At 32.8% G+C, this 24,645-nt stretch overlaps 1 protein-coding gene across 1 annotated transcript; it reads right to left on the bottom strand.

Moving 5' to 3' along the window:
• Nucleotides 1–46: 46 nt before the first annotated feature.
• On the bottom strand, nt 47–19,710 carry LOC122048685. Its single transcript, XM_042610220.1, has 10 exons — nt 19,570–19,710; nt 17,687–17,883; nt 16,743–16,871; nt 15,158–15,217; nt 13,019–13,170; nt 4,782–4,875; nt 3,850–3,920; nt 3,646–3,786; nt 1,625–1,729; nt 47–469 (listed from the first exon to the last, which is right to left on the bottom strand). The coding sequence occupies exons 2-10, from the start codon at nt 17,856–17,858 to the stop codon at nt 359–361; spliced, it is 1,035 nt and encodes a 344-aa protein (XP_042466154.1). The 5' UTR covers nt 17,859–17,883; nt 19,570–19,710; the 3' UTR covers nt 47–358.
• Between the last annotated feature and the right edge of the window lie 4,935 nt (nt 19,711–24,645).

Raw genomic sequence — 24,645 nt, 5'->3', positions numbered from 1 at the left:
CATCTCCATAAGATTTATATCCAACAAAATGCTTGTACTCAAATAATTGGGGGATTGAGAAGCCATGACAATAAAGATATCAATATTTAGGTCCGGGGCCCTTGGATGTCACCACCATATATAGAATCATCCCAAGAAAATCCATATAATCTGGACCTGCTGCTCAAATTTGCTATGCGACTAATTTTGCTTGTTATTGCTACCACTGAAGATACGCAACACGCGAAGCTACAGAATTATTTTCATTTGCATGCATTAAGATCTAAAATTGAAAGCTCTGATTAGCACTAGGAGCTATGGATGTAGATGGGTTTCTCCAGTTTAATTGCAAGCACCAAAGTCGATCCGAGATTGTAACTCATGTTTCCAGTGGATTGAGTTTGTTTGCATCCACAGGAACATCAAGCCCTAAACTTATTAAGGAGTTGAGCATCGCAGGGATGTCTCTGTTTAACGATTCAGCTAGTGCCTGGAAAGTAAAATGGAGGGTTTAGCCAATGTAAGAAAAGCTAGAAGTTATAAACAAGTGAAATATTTACAGTTACTATCAAAACAGACTGACATGTTAGGCAGTTGATTAAAAGATTTACTTTTGGAAGGTACCAAAATTAACCAATAATAAAGGGGGAAAACAAATGGGCAAAAATGGTACAAATAGACCTTCATTGAGAAATTGGCAAACCATGTCATATTTTCAAAAACTCCCTATCTGGGAAAAATAAAATAAAAAATTGCAGGCTTGCCACCACTGTACGAAAGGATTTGGATCATTTGCCCTAAAGCAAACAATTTGATGTAAACATGGGGTTGCTGTTTGTTGGAGCTTTGATGGGTTCTGCAAACAAGAGGTTTGTTTGGGTGTTTACTGATAAGGTGTTTGGAACAATTATGTCAAGACAAACTGAAAGTTTCAACAAGGGTCGGTGCTATGTGTACAAGACAAATTACAAAGAAGTGGGCCTGCTTTCTCAGTGTACAGGCTACAATATTATGCTAACCGTTTTTAGGCACTTCTTGCAAACCTTGCAACGAACAAGACTCAAAAATTTACCTGTTGTCAGATAAATGGGTTGAAAACAACAGAAACCAAATGACCCATGTGTCACATTAATAGAAACTAGCTTCTATAACTTCAAGTGAGGAATTGGAGGCATGCTACTTTCAAGGAACCATGCAAGTATCAATAAACAGAAACTGAGAGAGGTGGGTGTTTCATGATATTTTGATTGTACACATCTTTGCTATTTTCTCTTTTGCAGATATTGTATGAATAAATGGCTCTAGCACAGAAAAACAAAAAAAAAAAGATTTGAGGTAAAGCCAAGAGAGTTGGGTGTTTCGTGATATTTGATTGTACACATCTTTGCTATTTTCTCTTTTGCAGATATTGTATGAATATATGGCTCTAGCACAGAAAAAAATAATAATGAGATTTGAGGTAAAGCCAAGAGAGGTGGCATGTTATTGTTCCTGAACCAAACCAGGAAAGGTTCTTCAGATACCAACTATTTCAGGTAAAGCATGAAGAATAGAAAAAATAAAAATAAATAAAAAATAAATAAAAAATAAAAAATAAAAGGTAGATGACATAGTGAGATTTGAGCCAATATCTCATCCAGATTACCTGTTTGTTTTCCTTGTTTTGAATCTTTATAATGTCCAATGGCCATTGACTAACCAGTTTATGCAGTTCCTCTGCTACTTGTGGCTTCTTCGTTTCTGGCAGATTCTGTGGAGCATGGAACAACAGGTGTCACTTACCATTAGAAAGAATTTTATTCTGGAAAAATAAATAAAAAATAAGGAGACTTAAAATTGAAGGGAAAAAAAATCTGCTACTTTACTAATAATTTGTGGTTCAAATAATTGTTTTCTTTCAAAAATTTAAACTGTAGCTTGAATTTCAGTTACAGATTTGAGGGTAAATAAAGTTTCTAAAAAAGTCACGCAAACAATGAGTACTTTTGAATGAGTACAATCTCACATAAATGATGAAAAAGACAATAAGAACAACACTAAAACTTTCCACATCTTTTCTTAGATAAATTTACTAGAGAAAGGTGTAACGGGTACTGCTATTTGGGTCATCTTCTTTCAACAAATTGGCATATGTCATCCTCGTGGGTAGAGATGAGCATTCAGTTAAAACCAAACTAACCGAAACCAAACATTTTTGGACAAACCGAACCAATCGAAGTTTGCCACTAAAACTGAACCGATATAAAATCGATTAATTCAATAACCAACCGAATTAACTGAACTTTTTTTTAAAAAAAATAACAAGAATTTATTGCTATGTGGGCAGTCGACTGCACCAATTGATTCCTAAACTTACTATGCTCAATTTATGGATGTCGATTTGCGCCACTTCCTGTCTGTTTTATCACAAACTTGGACCAGCAATCAATTGATCATAATGCATTAGTTGACTGCCATAAATTCAATTTGGTTTAATCAGCCGAATTTTGGGTTTTATAATGGAGACCGAACCAAAATAGTCGAGATTCTTTTTTTAAAAAAATGAATTTCGGAATTAACCGAACTGAATTTCCAAATAATCAGTTCGGTGATTGAGATTTTGCTCAACCCTACTCGTGGGTCCTGGCTGTTGCTTTTTTACTCAAACATTGCTTAACTACGATAACTAGAGCTAAGCATGGCGATGGCAGCCTAGCATTACTGGTTAACACAGTACTATTGTCTATTCCTTTTTTGTTTTAATTTGCTCAGTATCATCTTTCTGATGCTTCCTCATATAATAAGTTAGAAAGCAAAACTCATCCTTACAATTAAACTGAAAATCAAGTACCACACAAAGTTTTGTTGCAAACCAGTATCGCATTCTTCCCATCTATTCAACTCTAATATATAATATAATCATGTTTTAAGCTTGTATGGATCTGCTGAAATATGATCTTTCAGACATATTTTTATCTTCTTATCCGTTGTCATTGTGTAGCTAAATTGAATTGGAGAAAAAGTACAGGAGACTTGAACAGTTGACCTTAGGTAACATAAATAAACTGTATATTCATCATGGTAAGTAAAAGTGAGTAGAACCATGACCACAGGAAATTGCTGCCAAGATAAAAATGCTCATGGTAAAAACCCCACTTGGACTGCATATTCAGTTACCAAGGCGGATTTTATAAAGGACCACATAACAGCCGCATATGGATTGTAGTTAAAAAATAAATAGATAAATATCTTATTTGGATTAATTTCACATATTGATAAATATTGGTTGTTATATTTCATATGTTTTGCTTCTTTGTATTGTACAATGATCATCATATTTTGTTCTATAAAGAAGTATGAATTGGATGGCTATATCAATATATTTTATTGGATATTAGTTATCTTTTATAAATATAAATGTTTTTAATATTGTGAAAAAAAGTTTGTCTATTCCCATCGATGTTCCTGCACATCGCATGTGCACTATGTTCAGTTGGTCACCTACTGACTGCATGCTTTTTGAAACTATACTGTGGTATGCATATTCTTATGACCCTTTTCTTTCTTCCAGTAAATAAGTAAAATAATGAAATCATGATAAATCTCCTCTTTACAATGATTAAACCTCATAATAAGAGGCAACATAAGAATACTGTGGTATGACCTCAGACTTTCCATTTTTACCTAGAATGACAACAGAAATTGTGTACTATCATAATACCTGAATACTTTGTCTGCTGTACCTGCTTGAAGTGGCAATGAGTTCCTTTCTAGAATCCGCATAATCTTTACCATAAGCTGATCGTCATTGTGCTCCTTGGCATATGACTGTAGAAAAAGATTTCTCAAGCAAACGAAGTAATGAAACTACCAGGTAAGTGCATTGCATACCAGTAAATAATGAGCAGAACCGATACTTGGAGCTAAACCGTAGATATTGTGCTTCCATAAAGTCTTTAACCCTGCAGATGCCATGCTAGTTACCTCTAAAAGGTTGGTCAAATTGATAAAAAAATATTTTTTTTGCCAGTTTCTCTAATTTTATATAACTTCCCATAATTCTTCCCTCATAAACAACATTAATGCATTGATAATATGCATAAATAGTGCAATTGCCGATATCACCATGAACCCAAAAAATATTAAAAATATTATAATCGCTAATCCCAATCATAAGCATAGTATAAACCACACTAAGAAAACATACATCTGCTGTGACTCTTTTACTTAGTTTCATCTGCTGTAACTTGAGTTAGAAACTCAAATGCCTTCATTGTTACCTCCGCCATTGTCACCATTTCGTTGAAATATATGCAACATATTGCAGAATGGAGTACGTCTAATGAATCCCTTTGAATATGTGCACAATGAATAAAGCTAAAAGAATGTTGCATTTTATTCACAGGCCAATTTATGTTGAGATTCATAACCTTAGGGGCACTTGAACCTGAGGATGTAAATATCTACCTCTGTGCCTCCGTCTAGCAGACTGTTTCTAAGATTTACTAGGTGTTCTGGTATTTGCATTTACAAATCAAATATGCTCTAAAACCTTTTGAGAGAAGTGATAGCTCTAATTCATCATAAAAAGAGCAGAAAGATTATAAGTGTTCCAAGACAGCAGATGGATTGTATATTAAAGAGCTTATTTAAGTCAATCACAAGTAAAATTTGAAGACTTCAAGTCTTCACCATCATGGATGGTAGTTATGCAGAAGATATCCAGTAAAACATTTGAAGCACTTGAATGCAATGTGTTAGTGTCAAGCGAGCAAAATTTTGACTGAAGATCCATAGCCTGCAAGTTCATGTATAGAGCATACCATAATCAAGGGCATTTGCACGAGCGCATGCCTCAGACACCTTCATACAAAGATGACAATTGAAATTTGAGTGTATCCGAAGGTTGGATAACCTCTGCATCCAAAACACAAAATCAATGACCATATAATGTATCATTTTCAAGCCTCAAGCAATAAACCTTGAATTTAACCATATTAAATGTATTATGCTCAAGTATGTCTATTAATTATGTTCTTATTCAACTCAAAATGAGCTTGAGCTTTTTTCAAGAACAACTAAAGACAAGCTTATGCTTATAACTAAGCTAACTCTATTCAATATATGAAACATTGCCATCTATAGTTTTCTAAGCATGTTATATATTGAAAAAAACAAATAAATTTTACTTCGACTGTTTCTAGAGTTGTTTATGAGTGATAAATTATACTAATGTTACAATTATTATATTACACTTAACAGATATTACTTAAACACATACTTGATGTGGACAACAATTATATTCAATCTAGATATTTCAATCAAATATTGTGGTTCTGCTAAAAGTTCTTCATCATAAAGAAAAGGGTCTTTTGTGCCAAAACGTCATATGATACCTTTAAGTCATGTGATTCAACTAAAGTCAACTGATTTTAGATAAAGTGGGGCTTTGGGTGACGTATTTAACCTAAGTTCCATTTTTATGAAATTTACTTTTCAACTTGGGTTGTGCTCCTGATATGTGCAATTTTATGTTTAGGATAGTATTTCTCTCTTCATCTTGTTCAATAGAATTTGTTTTGCTTAAGGTACCATTCAACCTTTACATCTTTTGATAAACCTTGACTGTCAATGTAAGAGAATATAAAATACCTTATTTAAGAACTTTTGACCCAAGACATTAATCTATGGGACAAGGATCCGCCTAAGTCCATCTAATATTACAACACATGTAAATTTTAAAATTAAAAGCAGTATTCTACTAAACAAACTTAAGAAATTGTTTGAGATTTATCCATTTGCAATATAGTTCATAGGTAAACTGTTTATGAATATCTTTCTTTAAGTTTATATGGCCAATATTCAATAGATGGTTATCCAAATTAGTCAAACAAGCTTGCACACTTTGCTAAAATTCCTTAATGGTTCCAATAGATTTATATTTGGCAAACTATACTCATTCGATAGTGATCATGTCTATACCAATCAAAAAAATCTTCTATTTTAATTAGTCAACTAAAAAGATATCAAATCTTATCTGTCAAAACTAGAAACTTCTGCCTTAGCATGTTTAGGCTTGCATTTCCAAGTAATATGATTGTTGGTAAGGGTGCATGTTATCCATTAAATCATCTAGGGGCATATTCATTAAAATGGTTCGCACCTATTTCCAATGAATTTAAGCCAGTGTAAACATGTGTCTCTCATATTTCTAACAGTAGTAGCATTTCTTCTTATCGTGCATATCTAAATATATTGACAAGTAACTATGCTTATTAAGTAATGCAGTGAACAAAGGTGCAATAAAAAAATATGATGGAAGATATATTTTTTTGTAAATTACAATATGATAAATGAAGAACAAACTAAGATACAAATTTAAAAAGTTATACATATGTTGGTATTTTTAAAGTAAGATATAATAACACCTAAAAGTTTTGTGAGAAAAATTAATTAAATAGAGAAAAGTTAAATTAATCAACTAACTAATAAAAGAATATGTTGTGACTTTACTAGAAAATGCAAATGTCTCCTGTTGAAGTTGTCACGTATTCGGACATCATTCAATCAGTAGAGTGGTTGCACTTGGGATCTCCTTTACAATCTTGCCAATAAGCTTTGTGTCGATTTTGGATCACACTTGTAGTAAATCCCAAACATCTTCAACTCTTCTAGCTTTTAATGGATCCAATCTACCCTTATACCAAATCTAGTTAAATTTGAGCCCACTACTATTAATCACAGGAGCCTAAAGATGAACATACAGGTGGTATGAATCTCTTCCACAATTGAGGATTGTGATAAAGTCCCCTAGGTTAGGGCTCGAGCTCTTAAGTCAACTGTGGATGATGTGCAACTTGTGGAATAATAACTTCAAGAAAAAGCATAAGTTGGTCAAGGAAGGAGGTACTTTGTGTATAGGAAGTTTCGATTGGAGAAGCATAAGTAGTTAGAATTTGGTCCTCAGCTTAGGCACATGACCAGGCTTATGTAGAAAGTTGATGATGGTGCAATCGTACCTAAGTGGTCGTACTCGATCTTGGATTTTGATGTTTGAATAAAGGGTTTAAGTTAGACCTTGCTTTATATGTTCAATGTGTTAAATCATGCACGAACTTGACCAGACGCAAATGGATCTTGCGAAGCTCATGACTTAACGAGATTGAGCGTGGATAATCACTTGCACGACAAGGCAATGCACTCAATGGCTTGGAGGTATGATGGATTAAGGAGAAGGTTGTATGAAGCATTCAAGGGACTTTAGGACAAGAAGTCTTAAGATAGTGTTAGAGTAACTTATGGAGCTTGACGTGGCATGGCAAGTTAGTTGACTCAATGGGTCGAGGTCCACTTGAGATCAAAAAAGGATAGAATGGAACATTCGAAGGACAGCAGAATGAGGAGCATCAAGACACAACATTGATGGTAGCTAGAATAACGCAAACTACGTAAATAAAAGTGTGAAGTATTGCACGTGGTGCAAGCTAAGAGCTCAGTGCATCTGAAGGATGAGAACCTTGCAGGAGATAACCTTAGTAGCCAAGTCAAGCTACGGAAGGTAAGCTCTTGTGCGAGTTGTGAGAGTTGTCCGAATTGGGCAGGGGCAGACTCAGGGTGTCATTGCCTGTGGTAGTGCCCGCTATGCGCCTTCCATATGTGTACTTGAATTTACCTCCCTTCATATCCATAGGACCGGCTCTAGGGGGCCGATGATATGGAGGTTCCATATTTTTTTTTTGTGCGAGTTGTGAGAGCGGAGGGACTTGTATTAATGGATGATCATAGTCAAAGCTCTAATTGACTAGTGTGTTCCCAGTCCACTAGCACGAGTCAATCAATGAGTCTAACTCAAGCTTGATGGCTACCTCAAAGAATGCCTCTGTTATAAGCATAGTCAACTAGGTAGTCAAGTGATTGAGTTCAAATGACCGATGTTAATGTTGGAATCTAATCGACAAATGAGCTAAGTCGATTAAGGAGTTAACTCAAGATTGGTGGTTTGGTGGCTCGCAAGAATATTTCTATTTGGAACCTAGTCAACTGATCAAGTTTAATCATATGATGTTGGAATTTAGTCAACTGACTCAATGAGAGCCAAAAATGGTTGTTGATTTGACTGAAGTTGCAATGGTCGAATGAGCTAGGGTTTACAATGGATCATTCAACTAAGGTGGAAACTAGTCGATTGAGGTAACTATTGGTAACCTACAAACAAAAGTAATCCAAAGATACTAATTGGCAACATAACAACAAAACGTAAGTGAAGGTTGAAGACAATAAGTTACGGCTAAAGAGATTAAAGACTATAAAAGGACTAAGAGGAGTTTTTAAAAGCTAGTGTAAATATTGATTGAACAATACTTAGAATTTTTCCCTTGTATTCTTAGCCTAGTCCTCTAAGTTTTTATTATAAAATTTATTGTTGTAAAAGGTTTCTCCAGTCCAAATGTTATATGCAAAGGAGAAAGATAGTGAGCTTTCAAGAGTGATTCACTTATGAGTCATAGGCCTCGGATAGGAATGAAGGTTCCAAACCACATTACATGCTCGTGTTAATGATTGGTAAGTGTAAATTGTCTTAATGTTTTATTTTCATTGCATAACTTTATTTGTATGACATGGCTAAGGCATTGGCGAGAGTAGGATGATTGAATTATAGGTCAATCACTTTTCATCCCCTTCTAATCAATTCCTCAAGGCCTTAATAATTGGTCGGTGGAAATGGAAAGTTATACCAAGTTTAAAAAGAAAGAATCTGCTTAGGTAGGGCACATTGGCATCTAGACCAACAAAAGACAAGGTTTTGCCTTTGCTTGCAGAAGTGTCGAGGAGCAGGGCTACAAATGACGAGTTCAGGACTATAGTTGCAGTGGTGGCTGCATTGCAAATTGATGATGAAAGAAGCAGTTCCAAAACCATTGTTAAGATTCTTTTGCTTTTCTGTTTGTAATAATTATTTATTTTATTTAATTAATTTAAACAATTCCTAAGGAAGATGGGTAGAAGATGTGTGATATTTCAAAGAGGCTTTTATAAACCCTAATTAAATTATCTTAATAAAATATATAAAAAAATATATTTAAAATTAAAATAAATTAAATAAATTTTATTAATTAATATTCTGAAAAAATAATATTTTAAATTTCATTTAAAATTTTTAAAAAATATATAATAATTCTTATTTATATTCTAATATATTTTTTTATTTTAAATTTCATTTAAATTTTTAAAAAAAATTCTAAAATTTTTTTTTTTTAAAATCTAATAAATTATATTTATATTCTGATATTTTTTTTTAAATTTTTTTACTTGATATTTTTTTACTATTTAAAATATATATTATTTAATTAATAATTAATTAAATGAATAAATAATTAATTTATATAATTATTATTAATATAAAGTAATATCTTGTATTAATTTATATACTTATTATTATTATTATTATTATTATAATAGATACTTCCATTTTAATTTGAATTATTGATATATCAATTCTATTTAAATAAAATTATTTTTAATTATTTTTCCTAACAATATTAAATTATTCAATAATTGAGAACTTATAATAAATCAATATACAACTTATTTTTATATACACAATAAACATATTTATCTTATAATTACTATAGATAAATAAAAAATCTTGGCACGGGTCGAAATTTTAAACCTTGCTCTTACAGTAGATTCCTCACAGCGCTGGTAGGGAAGAAGATATCAATCCTATTAACGATAATAGAGGATGTTAGAATTGACTCTAATGGAGATTTTTATAAAAGAAGATTTATACAAATTGATCTGCTGAAGACAGAAATCACCACTTGTGTGCAGCAATGATGAAGGTGGAGATCTTGCATAGGAGATATCATCTTCTGCTCTGCATGTAGAGGTGGACAGGTTCTAAATCTGGCAGCAGCAGCCGTGATGCTTGTGATTTGCACAACCCACATCTAGGGTAAATGATGAAAGCGAAAAGACGAAAGGAGGGCTGCCATGGAACTAGCAGAAGAGGAAGACAAATCCAACACTGGGAGATTTAGGAGTTGAATGTTCAAAATGTTGTATCTTCAAACACAGCTAAAAGGGGTGCTAGCAGAAAAAGGGGATGAACTGATGAACAGGGAAGGAAGTGATGTTGCAGGAGAAGGTAACACAAAGATAAAAATTGATGGAAAGGATGGATTGTGCATGCAGAATACCAACCAGATTAAACTTTAATAACAAATGAAGGAATACCAAAATCAAATTCTCAAAAACTCAAACTTTACGATGAAGAAGATGATTATCTTAGGGATCAACCCAAACATAAATAGAAATAAACAAAAATATTTTTAATTGGAAATAATTCTAATATTATATCTAAATGGACTTTGAGAGGGAAAGATTTAGTTTAATATCCTAGGTAGTCCCTTCTACCTGCATATATATTATCCATAAAAGTAATATTACATTTTTGTCATTATAATGTATACTATTTATTAATAAATAGATCTTTAACACTCCCTCAAGTTGATAAAAAATGTATGAAAGCCCAGCTTGCTACAAATATGTTGATCCTAGGACTTTTAAAAGAAAACTTTGTTAATTGATCATTAGAACTAACAAATGATGTATCAATCTCGTCATACTGTATATTCTCATTAACAAAGTTGCAATTAATCTATCTGTGTTATTCTCTAGTTAAATATATATATATATATATTATCCATCAAAATAATATTAAATTTAGACCTACGTATATTGTTAAGACTCCATTAAAGTTGTCCGAGGGTGCTGAGTTGACTAGAGGGTGGCAGATTTGCTACAATAAGACTCCATTAAAATTGAAGTTGGTAAAGATATATGAAAGTGCAACTTGATATACTCAATCCTAAGACTCTTAATGTAAAAATCTCTTTGGATTGCACCTCCTCTGATAAAGTGTAGAGGATGACCAGGTGGCTAGTCATGAAGTGAGCAGCAGTTATCCCCAACATGCCTAACTTTCCACTCTTACATTTCGGTATGTGTTGTCTACTAGTAAGACCACAATTTTGCCATAATCTTCTCTACCACCCTGAACTCTACCAACATTAACTAGGTGTTAAGAGTGGATCTGTCTACAAGTTATTCTGATGATGCTATGGATCTAGTGACTGAATGCCCTCAACACTCTCATTTAGACTTTTGATAGATGTAGAATGGAGGCACCTCCTAAAATTTGAGTTTGCACGAACTCTAGTAAGGTCGAACTATGTGAGCAATGTAATAGTCAACAATTGGTCGAAACACTCCTTGTGTAGCTCATACAGTAAAGATAATTGAAAAGATATCTCGAAGATCAACAATGATGATCTGGAATCGACCAATGTGTTGTTATCTCTATGTCATGATCTCTATGTCAGACTATCACAACTGAAATAGACTTCTAATCACATCATATGCTCAAGAAATGTCACCGTGCTCAAGAAATAACACCGTGTATGGATCTCTAACATATGTCCAAATCCCATAGCACAAAAAGAAGAATCAATAAAGGCTCATGAGAATGGGGTTGATGGACTACCAAAGAAGAGCCAATGGTTGTGTGTCAGCATGCTACCATGAAGCTTGAATGAACTGAAAAATATCAACAGTTCAGGTAATGAGTTATTGTAGCTATCCTTGACCCATGGTCTAAACAAGAACTGCTATAACCATGTTGCATAATTTCTTCTGTTGAGATTTTCCATGCTGATATGCATCGACCCCAACAGATTCAAGTAGCAGAATAAAACATGCTTGATGATGCAGTTAAGAAACTTGTCCTTTTCTTTTTTCTTATAGGTTACTGCTTCAGTAACTTAATCAAGAATAAAAGAAAAGGTAGATGTGGTTTCATCGCTGAGTAGCGAATCAAAATGATTCTCCTCTAGCAGAGACAAATTGTGATCGTCAATAGTTGTTTTCCTTCGCTCCAATGGTGGCGAAGGTAGCTTTGTCTCATCAGAAGAAGTTGAGACAACTTCAGGGTCTTATGAGAAAAGGTAGAGACATTGTATCGAGATTTAGGCGAAAGAGGAGAGACATCACTCACTGCTTTCACATGCTCACTCAATAAGAGGCAAATGGGAAGTGGGTGGCCGCATCAAGGCAAAGGCGAATGGGAGCTTGAGCAGATCTCAAGAAACATTGTTGCCACATTAAGAGGAAGGTCAAGGCACCAATCGACTGATGGAAGTCAAGGTAAGTCTCAGGAGAGGCTGTTACAATGTTGAGAGGAAGGAGAGAGAAGAATGGTCACGCATCTTAATAGAGAGCTCCACATTCCCAGATGAATAGGATCAAAAGTTCTCTAGTCTTGAATTTGGTGACATGGCACCATTTGGCACAGAAGAGAATATGTGATCTCAGCAACACACCTTCTCAATTCTAAATCAAGGACCATACGACTCTGATATTAGATACGGGAAAGATTTAGGTTCAATGCCCTAGCTAATCCATTTTAACTATATTATCCATCCAAGTAAAGATTACATTTAGGCTCTTGTAATATATAGTATTTACAAATAAGTCCCTAACATACTCAAAAGTACATTAATTAGTTTATTATCCTAAATAAAAAGATTTAGCAAAACAAAGTATTAGATTTAAAAAACAAATTCCTAATTTGTACTAGAACATTAACAAACCAAAAATCATCACATTCATGTTTGGGTTTAATTGAGTCTTTAAAGAATATTGAAACTTATTTTCTTAATATTTCTGAAGGTTCACAGGTGAGCTCTTAGGAAGCGGATACAAACCTATTCATGAATGTTGATAGATTATAATACTATGGTTAATGTGGTCACATGGACATATGGGATCCATAAACTCATCACGTCAGTGAGAAACATCTTTGATTCTTCTGATGGATGATTTTTACCAAATGAGCCACATCCTTTCATAATCATAGTCAAATAATATCTTTATTTTTTTTCTAGCAACTCAAGCAAGCTTTGCGCTTATATTCAGAAGCAAACAATGTGCCCATAAGCATAGCCAGGAAGCAGAAAGGAGAGGAAAAGGATTAACTCTGTCAAATAATCAATAAACTTACAAATATACGAAGTTTGTGTAATGCATCCAAGAGAAGCTTTATATCATCTCTGGTTGAACATTTACTTATTAGAGACCATAACCAAGCATTTGGAGACATAGTCCGAGCTTCAATAGACATGAGTATTTTTTTATATAACTCCTCTACCGTTTCTGCAGGAAGACAAATAGAAATTTGAGCAAAACAGTTATTGTAAAAACTAGAATAATTGTTAGGTTATCGGACACAATCAAAATAAACCAATAATTATCATATCTAAGTAGATGGAAAATTAACCTGCAACGAAGAAGTCAAATACCCAAACCATCACTTGCCCCAGCTTTTATGATGTTATTTTTTTTCTCCTTGTCGGATGATAAGTTTTTAAATCCTATCATTATGAAATATTTTTATAAGCTGTCTTAGATGTGACAACTTATCCTCAAGGTTGTCAAATTGAGGTTCGTGAATCATTGTGATGATCACATCATGAAATCGTATTCAACCATAAAGCAAGATCCCTATAAAAATTATATATGTTGAAAATAATTCTAAAACTATGCAACATAATATAAATTTTATTTAATAACGTAATGGAATAGATGAAATAAATTGATGTTGATTTATAACAAAAAAATATAAGCTAATATTCTTAATGTTCAAATTATTATTTATTTAATTCCATTAAAAAATGGAATGAATTGAGTAATAGGAATCTTCCTCACCAAATATTTTCCACATACAAAAAAAATATTATCATCCAATGAAAGATAATTTAGACATGACATGACTTCTAAATTGCTATTATAACTTAGACATGACATAACTTCTAAGTCGCTATTAATTTCACCCTTATTATCACTTTAGATATCATATGACAGGATTGACTTTTATTAATCATTCTACGATGTCAAGTTCATATTGGCTGTCAACAACTTGTTGTCTCCACTTGACAAGATTTATGCTTCTATGTCATTATTAACTTCAAGATTCCACTCTTTTAGCTATTCTACTTCTATTAAATAATATAAAACTCTTAGTTGCTAGAATCATATAACATAATTCACATATAAATCAATGCAATTCTTACATATGAATCAAAAATGAAAAATTATTTAGTTTGATATGAATCTTTCTAAAAAAAGAAAGTCCATGTTATATTTAGCCAATTAAAATTATATCTATTTCATTAAGAAATTAAGTTAGATGCAATATACTAGAAATTAAACCAAATTTAGTATAATAAAAAATATGAAATGATATACAATAGAAGTATTAAGGTTGCCTGGACTAAAATCTTAAAATTTAAAAAAAAAAAAAAAAAAAAAATCTTATCAAGTTAAGAAACAAAACTGATGATAGTCAATATAATCGTGACACCTAATAATAATTTAGAAGAATTAATTTTGTAAATTAACAAATAAAATGACAAGAAAGATGACATCGTGACTTAAGAGTCTAAGACTCTAAGTTTTCTTACATTTGATTCCAATAATTTATCACTGTCAAAAACATTTGATAAAAAAAAAATCTATTGCTTATTAAATTACAATTCTTAGTAGAATAAAATAAAATAAACAATAATCTATACATTTAAAAATATGAACTTATATAGTTTTTATGATCCAACTTACTCCATATTGTTAAAGCCAAAGTGGAAACCCAAACTAAGCTAAAATGTCAAGGCACTTATGTAGGGACCTTCTAAAAATATTTTAAGAACCATTATTTGAAGATGTGAAAGGGTAGAGTTTATCTTCCTTTTCACATCTATCTCTTTAACACACCTATTCTATTATGCTATTAAATGAAATATTATATTACTTTATAGATATTTTAGATATCAAAACTATTCTAAATAAAATAAAATTATTTTTGAGCATATTTCCTAATATTTTATGTGAACCTTATAATTCATAATTCCTCAAAACGATTCATGATATAAATTCCGATTTGACAACCTTGTTCATAAATTGTAGGGAAGTGAATAGAAGACTATATATTGAGAGAAGAATAGACAAGCACAACATGTTTACATCCTCAAAGTTGTTAGTCTATTAATCCATGAATTTTCCAGCTTGAAAGTGCTCACAACTCCTAGAATTATGATAGGCAAAAAAAATAAAAGAACATAAGAAGTTTGACTACCAAATCAATTACCAAGTATCTCATCATGACCCAGTACCAAGCTCTGGTCCAGGTTAGTAAGAATAGGAGCATCTGCAAAGTGACTATGAGTGAGCCTAAAGGTAGAATTTCAGATTCAAAATAAAGTTAAAGATTCACAAACGTAACAAAGATTATGTTGTGATGGACCTAGGATCCTCTTCCTCCTCCAGGATTTGGTAGAAACGGAGTTTTTCACTTAAACAGTACTATTCCAACCATAAAAACATAATGTTCTAAACAAAGTTTAAAATTTTGAATCATGTCGAAGTTTCGATTTACGACACGATACGGTTTCAGTATCTTATCGTGTTGTGCTGATACGGTATTGGTTTAGATACTTTTTTAAATATAAAATCATTTAATTAAAAAGTATTTTATTAATATTTGATTGATATAAATGTTTATTATTGAGTTATATCTAAGATGTTGAATGTCTTATTTAAGTTTTGATATTATCTCGTGAAATGCTATCGAGTAAAAATTGATTTAGGGTTAAACGAAATCCATCATGGCGGGATCAATTGTGGCAAAAGGCGAATACGCTCGCCCCCAGCGCCCCCGCCAACCCGTCCCAAGACCAACACGGAGGAGGTAAATCACGGGCGGCTACTAGCCTTTGGAATAGTAACTAGCACATAAGCATCATGGCGGGATCAAGTAGTTTAAACTAATCTAATTTGGATTTATTTGATCAATTTAAATTAAACCAAATTTATATATAGATTAATTTAGTTCATTAATAGTAGTATATTTTATATAGTTAAAAATTATATTATATTTATTAATTTTATCTTTCTTAATAATTTATTTTTTTCTCTCTATCTTTACCTCGTAGACGGATGAAGAAGGGAATAAGAAAGATGATCATTCTTAAAGAGCTTAAGAGGAGATGAAGGACAGAGAAAAAATAATCATCCTCAGAGAGATTATTAAAGAGGTTTTTTTTCCTCTTTATTTAGCGTCATGGACCGATGGAGGGAAAAAAATTAATGAATGGTAGGAAAAACTTAATGGATTTTCAATGGAAAAAAATCAACATGGGAAAGAAACAAAAAAAAAACTATCTTTTAAAATATAAAATTTAAAATTAAACAAAAAAAAGGAAACTGAAAAAAAAAACTATAATAAAAAAATGCAAGTGGTGACGGCCTCGTGGTGTCGCTCAATGAGCAGAACAATAAATTTTGCCCGGCATAGCTCGGTATTTAATACCTTGGTTCTAGAAAGGTGAGTAAGCAAACCCTAACGCCTAAACAAGGGTTTACTTTCAGTTATTCTATTTTCTACGGACTTAATCTTATATTTAAAAATGAAGAAAATATAAGCAAAAAAGTAGAAAGACATATGAAAAATGGAAAATAAAGTTCCCATGGTCTTTTTTGAAATTCTTTATTCTCCAAAATTAACCATGTTTTATATTGAATTTTCTTTGAAGTGTTTTCCTTCTTTAAAATAGTGAAGCACGGTTTAAAAATAATCATTCCTAATGCATGTACCAATAACAATGGTTAACTTAGAAGGATAACAAAAATGTGTAATGTCTTGGTATGAAGCTTACAAAGGAACAAGAAATAACCTGTAGTTTGAACATCATCTTTATTTGCCACTGATGACAAAAATGTTATGGCAGTATTAGAGAAAGATGCACCATGTTCCCGTTGCTGAATTTTAAAAGTTGAAGTCTCTAAAATACCACAGGTAATCCCTGGAGTACATATAATATAAGAACTATTAAGACAACATAAAATAAATAAACAAATAAATAAATAAATAATTGATAATAATTGTAAAATTCATTTAAGTTTGATTTCAAAGAGTAAGCACATGATTAAAGGCATGCATATCCATGTAAAACATCAAAGTAACTAAACATTTGTGCATCCTCATTGAAGTATCAGAACCAAAGTTTATGCAGTTGCAACAGTTTGACCAATTAACACTGAGGTAATATCAAAATATTCATCAGTTATAACATGAGCTACTAACACAGTGAACATGCCAAAGAAAACATTCTAAATAGAAGCAAAAGAAAATGCTACAAACCATGGAATATTTAGGATGCAAAGTACTATCTGGAACTCATGAATCTTCACCGTTCACAAAGTAGTGTGCAAACACAATATCTTTTGAAATATTCTAGTATTAATGATTCAAATGAAAAATTCTTAGTAGTACGCATTGTTTATGGTTGGTCATGAACAACTACTATATATTGTTGGTGACAACTTGTTAGTGACTAAGTGCAAAAAGCAAATCAACATCAAGGATAGAGAAATACTCTTATTGTGGTTATTGTTGGCTCATCTAAAACCAATACATATTAATCAAACAAGCTCTCTGTACCCTTCACCTATAAATACTCTTAGTTAGTATTGTGGTTATTGTTGGCTCATCTAAAACCAATATATATTAATCAAATAAGTTATCTATACCCTTCACCTATAGCTCTCTGAAAGTTGAGTGAGTGCAAAATAGCTCCAAAATTAGACAAAAGATTATATCATGAAACAAATAAGTCACCTCTAACATTGCCAACAAGGGTTGAATGAAAGAAAAGTAGTTGTGTAGAATCATCATTAGTCGATGAATACACAATGCCAGGGAAAGGATTTCGCAAGAAGTTGGCAGAAGTAGCAGGACTCGACCGCAAGGAGAGTTCATAGATCCTTCTTCTGCCAATACTCATCATCATCACTACCAATTGATGATTTGTCGATCTGCAATCACCACAATAGAAGCAATAGGGATAACCATAGTATCAGAACCAAACCATAAATTGTACAGAAAATATTTCAAGTCACTAGTTCCCTAATCGAACATTTAATTTCTATAATTGCAATTCTAAATATTTATAAAAAAACTAAGAATATGAAATTCTAAAATTGTACTAATTGTAAGTCACTTGAATATTTTAAAAGTCTAATATAAGATGCAACTTGTAAATCATACATCTCTAATATGAAAATTTAACAACTTACATTAGTTACATAGTTATCACAATACAAGTAATGTATAAAGGTATTAAACCATTCATGGCCATCATAACATCTAAAGTATCAAAAGTTAAAAACTTCCATCAAAACATAAGAATCAAAACTATGCATAAACCATACATAACAATCAAAATATAATCATCAAACCTAAGAAAAACATAACTACCAAAATCATCTTCGCTATCAACAGTTTATAACTTCCATTAAATTATAGCCATGAAACCCATCCAAATTATATGTAACCATACATAACTATTCATGAGTTTATTAGCCGCTAGATAACACTTATCAAAATTTAATTCTTAGGAAAATGGACTCAATTTTTAATATATGTATACTGTAACAATAGAGGAAACACGAAAAATATGAGGTCCAAACAATTCATTTCACCTAACATATTTAGTTGTTAATTCATTTATTCACAAGCTTTCATTTCTTTGACAACCCAAAGTGATTAAAAAAGAACCAAAAAAACAGAGAATTCTCCGAAACTTTGACCAACTGAAGGCGTGACTAAATGTCCAAAGCAACATGAAAATGCCAAATTCTAAAGCTAAATTGGCATTCATTAATAAAGTAAAACACAAACCAGTTTAACTTTTTTACTTTTTTGAAAAAAAAAAAATCCATTGAATCAACTCAATAGACATTACAGAGCAATATACTAGATTGGACAGGAGCAGACAGCAGTTAAAGCCTAGCAGCACGTTGGCTTCGCCAGAAATTCACGCGAAAAATAGGACTTAAGAGAAAACAGGCCAACTGCTGGAACTCGCACAGCCACGTAACCACGACCCACAGAGTAATGCGCCTGCGAACTGCGGAGAATGGGAACTGAGACTAGATCCCCGAGGCTCGGAGGACAGTAGTCGACCGCTAAAACCTTTGGATATTTCGGAACGCCAGCGGCGGCAGACGGCGTGAGTGGAACAAGAACGAGAGAAGCGAGATTAGGGCTCTGGGATAAAATTAAATTGTGAAATTATTTATTATTATCAAATAAATGATGGTAAAAGTTTAACGGCCTAACATTTTTCCTATATTTGCTAAATTATCAAAAACCCTTTTTTCATTTTAATTATTTATTAAAATTCATGACCAACTTCTCGTTCGAGTCCATCTGACCTATCTGCCGCGACCGGCCGGCAACGGCCTGGGTGGCGGCGACCTGCCGGCAGGGGCCTGGGGTGGCGGCGGCCTGGGGTGGCGGCGACCTGCCGGCAGCAGCCTAGGGTGGCCGCGACCGGCCGGCAGCCGCCTAGGGCGGCCGAGGGGCTACCACCGGCCGAAGTGGCCCAGGCGGGCCGCGACCGGCCGGCAGCAGCTGAACTCGGTGGGACAACGGCCGGATCTGGCAGGATCTAGAGGTCTGTCGGAGAGGAGAGAAGAGATGGGGAAGAGAAACCCTACCTGACGGAAATCGTCGCCTCGGAAGAGCTGCGCCGCCGCTGCCAACGGTATGTGAAGATGGAAGAGAATAGAGGTCATCGGGCTAGGGAAAAGTTTGCGACGAAATTAATTTTCTTGCCAAATTCGTTCCAATTTCAAAAAAAAAACAATGTGTATAAAATATTGAAGATTAATCTAAAAAAAATTCGGATTGACATAAAACAAATTTTATTGGATTTTTATCGAATCATATTAACGTCTTCAAATACTTTTTAACCCCATATTTTGAGTTTATAAATTTTTTTAAACAAATTTTTAAATTGTTGTTCAAAAAATTCATGAACGTCAATATATTATGTAAAAAAATATTTGAATTCATCAATATAATCAAGAGATCATTCAGTATTTTAGACATATTTATTCTAATTTTTTTAAAAAAAATCTGGAATTTAGGATGAATTTTGGAAATTTAACATAAATTTGGGACGAAATTCGACAAATTTCGAAATTTATCCCAAAAATTAAATTTCTAAAAAAAGGAAAATAAATGTGTCTAAAATTTGAAATATGGACCTAGAAAGCTCGACATGACACGAGACAAGGTCCTATACGTCCGTATAAATCTTTTGATCACATTGATGGCCTCAAATATCAAAAAAAAAAAAATAATAATAATAATTTAATTAGATAGACTTAATAAATCTTAAGACTTAGTAAAAATGAGTTAGAATTTGAAAAGATTAAAATCATTTCATTTTCAAAAATTTATAAACCTCAATATATTTAATAAAAAAATGTTTGAGAGTATCAATGTCATCAAGAGATCGATACGACGCATATAAACTTGTTTCGTATCATTTTGTCCCCAGGGCGTAGCACAGATGGGGGAGTGCATGGTTCTGTGGCTTAAAGGTCCAGGGGTTGATCCCTGGGATGTCACTGCCTGGGGTTAACGTCTCCGTCATGCACTTTCCACCTGTGTACCTGCATTTACCTCCCCTCTATATCCGTGGGACCGGCTCTAGGGGGGACGCTGATGTGGCGGTTCCACATTTTTTTTTTTTTTCGTATCATTTTGAACTTTTTAGGTCCATCTTCCGCATTTTAGATGTATTTATTTTAGAAATTTAATTTTTCGGACAAATTTGGAGATTCTTCGTAAATCTGGGATGAATTTCCAAATTCATCCTAGATTTGCGACGAATTTCCAAATTTCGTCCCAAATTTCTGATTTTTAAAAAATTAGAATAAATACATCTAAAATATGGAAGATAGATTTAAAAATCTCGAAATGACACAAAACAAATACATATACATTCGTATCGATCTCTTGATCACATTATGGTCTCAAACATTTTTTCACCAAATATATTGAGGTTCATAAATTTTTTAAAATGCAATATCTGATTCTATTTCAAAAATTTTATGAACCTCAAAATATTGGGTGAAACAATATTTGAGGCTATCAATGTGATCAGAAGATCAATACGAACACATAGAAACTTATTTTGTTTCATTATTAGATCTTTAGATCCATCTGTCGTATTTTAGATGCATTTATTTTAGAAATTAAATTTTTGGGATGAATTTGGAGATTCGTCACAAATGTAGGGCGAATTTTCAAATTAGTCCCAGATTTGTAACAAATTTCCAAAATTCGTCCCAAATTTTTGATTTTTTTTTTTAAATCAGAATAAATATGTCTAAAATTCGGAAGATAGACCTAAAGATCTTGAAACGATACAAAACAAATTCCTATTTGCTCGTATTGATCTCCTGATCATATTGATGGCTTCAAACATTTTTTTCACCAAATATAATAAGGTTCATAAATTTTTTAAAATGAAATATCTAATACTTGTTCAAAAAATTTATAAACATCAAAATATTAATGGGATCGGGAGATCGATACGAATGCATAGAAACTTGTTTCATGTCATTCAAAATTCTCTAGACCCATCTTCCATAATTTTAGGACCATTTATTTTTTGAAAAAATAGAGATTTGGAGTGAATTTTGAAATTCGTCCCAAATCTGGAATGAATTTATATTTGTCACCAATTGGCAACGAACAATTATTCAAACAAAATTTGGGTCAAATTTCAAAATTAGTCCCAAATCTCTATTTAAAAAAAAAAGAAGTGAGCCCTAAAATTACGGAAGATGGACTTATAATTCTCGGATTGACACTAAACAAGCTTCGATGAGTTCATATTGATCTCCTGATCAATTAATGTCATCAAATATTTTTTTCACCCAATATTTTAAGGTTCATGAATTTTTGGAAACGACCTCCCTTATGTGGTAGTCACTATTCCAAAGGCTAGTAGCCGCCCGTGATTTACCTCCTCCGTGTTGGGCCTGGGACGGGTTGGCGGGGGTGCTGGGGGCGAGCGTATTCGCCTTTTGCCACAATAAATTTTTGGAAACGAAATTTTTAATTGTTGTTTAAAAAATTCATGAACCTAAATATATTCAGTGAAAAAAAATGTTTGAATTCATCAATGTAATCAGGAGATCGATACGAATGTATAGAAAATTATTTCATGTCATTCCGATGTCTCTATATCCATCTTCCGCAATTAAGACGTATTTATTCTGATTTTTTAAAACATCAAGAATTTGGTACGACTTTTGGAAATTCGTCGCAAATTTGCGACGAATTTGGAAATTTGTCCCATTGCGAAGAATTTCTAAATTTGTCCCAAAAATTTAATTTCAGAAAAAGGAAAAAATAAATGCGTCTGAAATTTGGAAGATAAACCTAGAGAGTTCGGAATGAAAAAAAAAAGTCCTATGTATTCATATCAATCTCCTGATCACATTGATGGTCTCAAATATCAAATATAATTTTTTTCTTAATTAATTTAATTAGAATGACTTAATAAATACTTAGTATAAAAGAATTACAGTTTTGAAAATATTAAAGTCATTTCATTTTCAAAAATTTATGAACCTCAATATATTTGGTAAAAAGAATGTTTGAGGTTATCAATGTGGTGAGGAGATCGATATGAACGCATAAGCAGATCTTTAGATCCATCTTCCGTATTTTAGACGTATTTTATTTTGCTTTTTTAGAAAATAAGAATTTTGAGACAAATTTTGAAAAATCGTCGCAAATCTAGGATGAATGGAAATTCGTCCTAGATTTGTGACAAAACTGAATTCGTCCCAAATTTGAGGCAAACTTATATTCATCGCCAATTTGGAACAAACTTGGATTTGTCGTCAATTGGCAACGAATCTAGAGATTTGTCACAAAATTTACTGTATCTTTGCGATGAAAATATTTTTTGTCGCACATTTTGTAAAATTTCTAACGAATTTCATATTTCGACCCAGATTAGCAACAAAGTTTGCGACGAAAATTTATTTATTGCTATTTTCTGATAATTTTATTTCGTTCTAATTAGGGATGATTTCAATTTTCATTGTTAAATTCGTCGCAAAATTATGATGAAAATAATTTATTGTAAAATTTCATCCCTAAAAGCCTATATTCTCTTTTAGTGATAGCTGAACTTGGGATGTGACAAGAGATAGACTTCTGGCAATTAATTTTTAACTACCAGGCTCATTTTAACTCAACTTTGTGTGAGTTGAACTTCTACTTTATCTGTGCTATAAGTTATAAATTATTCAACTTTTATTTTATCTATTTTTGTTTACTTTTATTCTATCATGCATTTGTATTCTGTTTTCAATTATTGATGAACTTGTTATTCTACTTTGACCATCAGTTTCATTGTTTTGTATTTTTATTTTATCTATGTTGTGTTATCGATATTTCACAATTTTATTTTATTTATGTTATCATAAGTATCCAAATGTTCATATTAATTCTGTAGTTTAGGAGTCATGACAGTTAGCATAATACAACTTGTAAATATAAAATCATCCTTATGTTTTTGAAGGACCAATAATTGGTCCGCAATTATATTGGCATCAAGACTTGTGAGAAGAGGCTGATCAAGGACATAAGCTAGTTTCTTAGCTTTGAGAACAATTCTCAAATTTCGAAACCAATCCAAGAAATTCGACCCAGTCAGTTTGTTCGAGTAAAAAATCGAACATAGATTAACAAAAGTCATAATTAAATTATTAACCTAGAAATATAAAAATAAGAATGTATGAGAGACATGATATTATTTATGTAAACAATTTATATAAAAGCTCGCTTATTTATCAAATTCAAATACCCTTATTTTTGAATTCAGGAGATTATAGGTTTTCTCCAAATGAGTTAATATCCACTATAGATAAGAATAACTTTGACTTTAGCCAACAAATCATTCTTAGCTATAGCGGTAGGTAATAAGTTTATCGATTGCATATCACTTATATGCAACTATCATATTATACTAGCAACTGATTGATATTAGCATAAACATCGGGTTGTTAACATATTAACAAGTATATATCAAATGTATATCACCTAACTTTACTTTTATCCACATTAATCATGGCTTTGGCATAATAAATCAACGCTTCAAATTCAAATTTCAAATAATAACTTAAATTCTGGTTCTTAGTATATTAATGGAAGATGTAGGTTTTAATATTATGTAAGGGATTTGGTCTCATCTACATTGTTCCTGTCCGAGTGCTGAGTCGATGAATGCTGGGGACGTGGCGCTCCCGGTGATGACGTATAGACCTTCGACGACTGTGAACCTCCGGCGAGAACTTGCAAGCACAAAACCGAGCCGGGAAGGGGTTCCCGGCAACGACCCTCCGACGCTCAAGTCAACTCCGGCGGGAAGAGATCGAGGTAGAATGACGAGAATGAAAACTGTAGCTACAGTGATGTCGAATGCATACCTCCGTCGAAGCCTGGGGTCCTTATATAGGGCTCCCGGGGGGATACATGCACGCATCCCAAAGCGTGCACGCTCCTCAAAGCATACCTGGAGTGGTCGTGTCAAAAAAGTGTGTCTGACGCCATACCGCAACTGTCCGAGCATATCCTTGACAGGACAGTGAAACTTCCACCGTACGATTCTCTCTACGACCCGGCCGCCGACCGTGCTGCCCGTCAGCGGCAGCTGTCTCGAGGTTGATGTCACCCACTGCCCCTTTTGTTCTCTTCTGCGT

The sequence above is a fragment of the Zingiber officinale genome, chromosome 2B (assembly GCF_018446385.1).
Source record: "Zingiber officinale cultivar Zhangliang chromosome 2B, Zo_v1.1, whole genome shotgun sequence".
NCBI lineage: Eukaryota > Viridiplantae > Streptophyta > Magnoliopsida > Zingiberales > Zingiberaceae > Zingiber > Zingiber officinale.
Note: the sequence above shows the minus strand (reverse complement) of the source record. Positions and strands in the feature narration are given on the sequence as shown.

Coding starts and splice junctions, on each gene's coding strand:
- LOC122048685 (XM_042610220.1), bottom strand. CDS start 17,858: ATGATGATGAGTATTGGCAGAAGAAGGATCTATGAACTCTCCTTGCGG. Junction 13,171..15,157: donor GGGTCATGATGAGATACTTG/GTAATTGATTTG, acceptor GTCTTCCTGCAG/AAACGGTAGAGGAGTTATAT. Junction 470..1,624: donor AAAACAAGGAAAACAAACAG/GTAATCTGGATG, acceptor TTTACTTTCCAG/GCACTAGCTGAATCGTTAAA.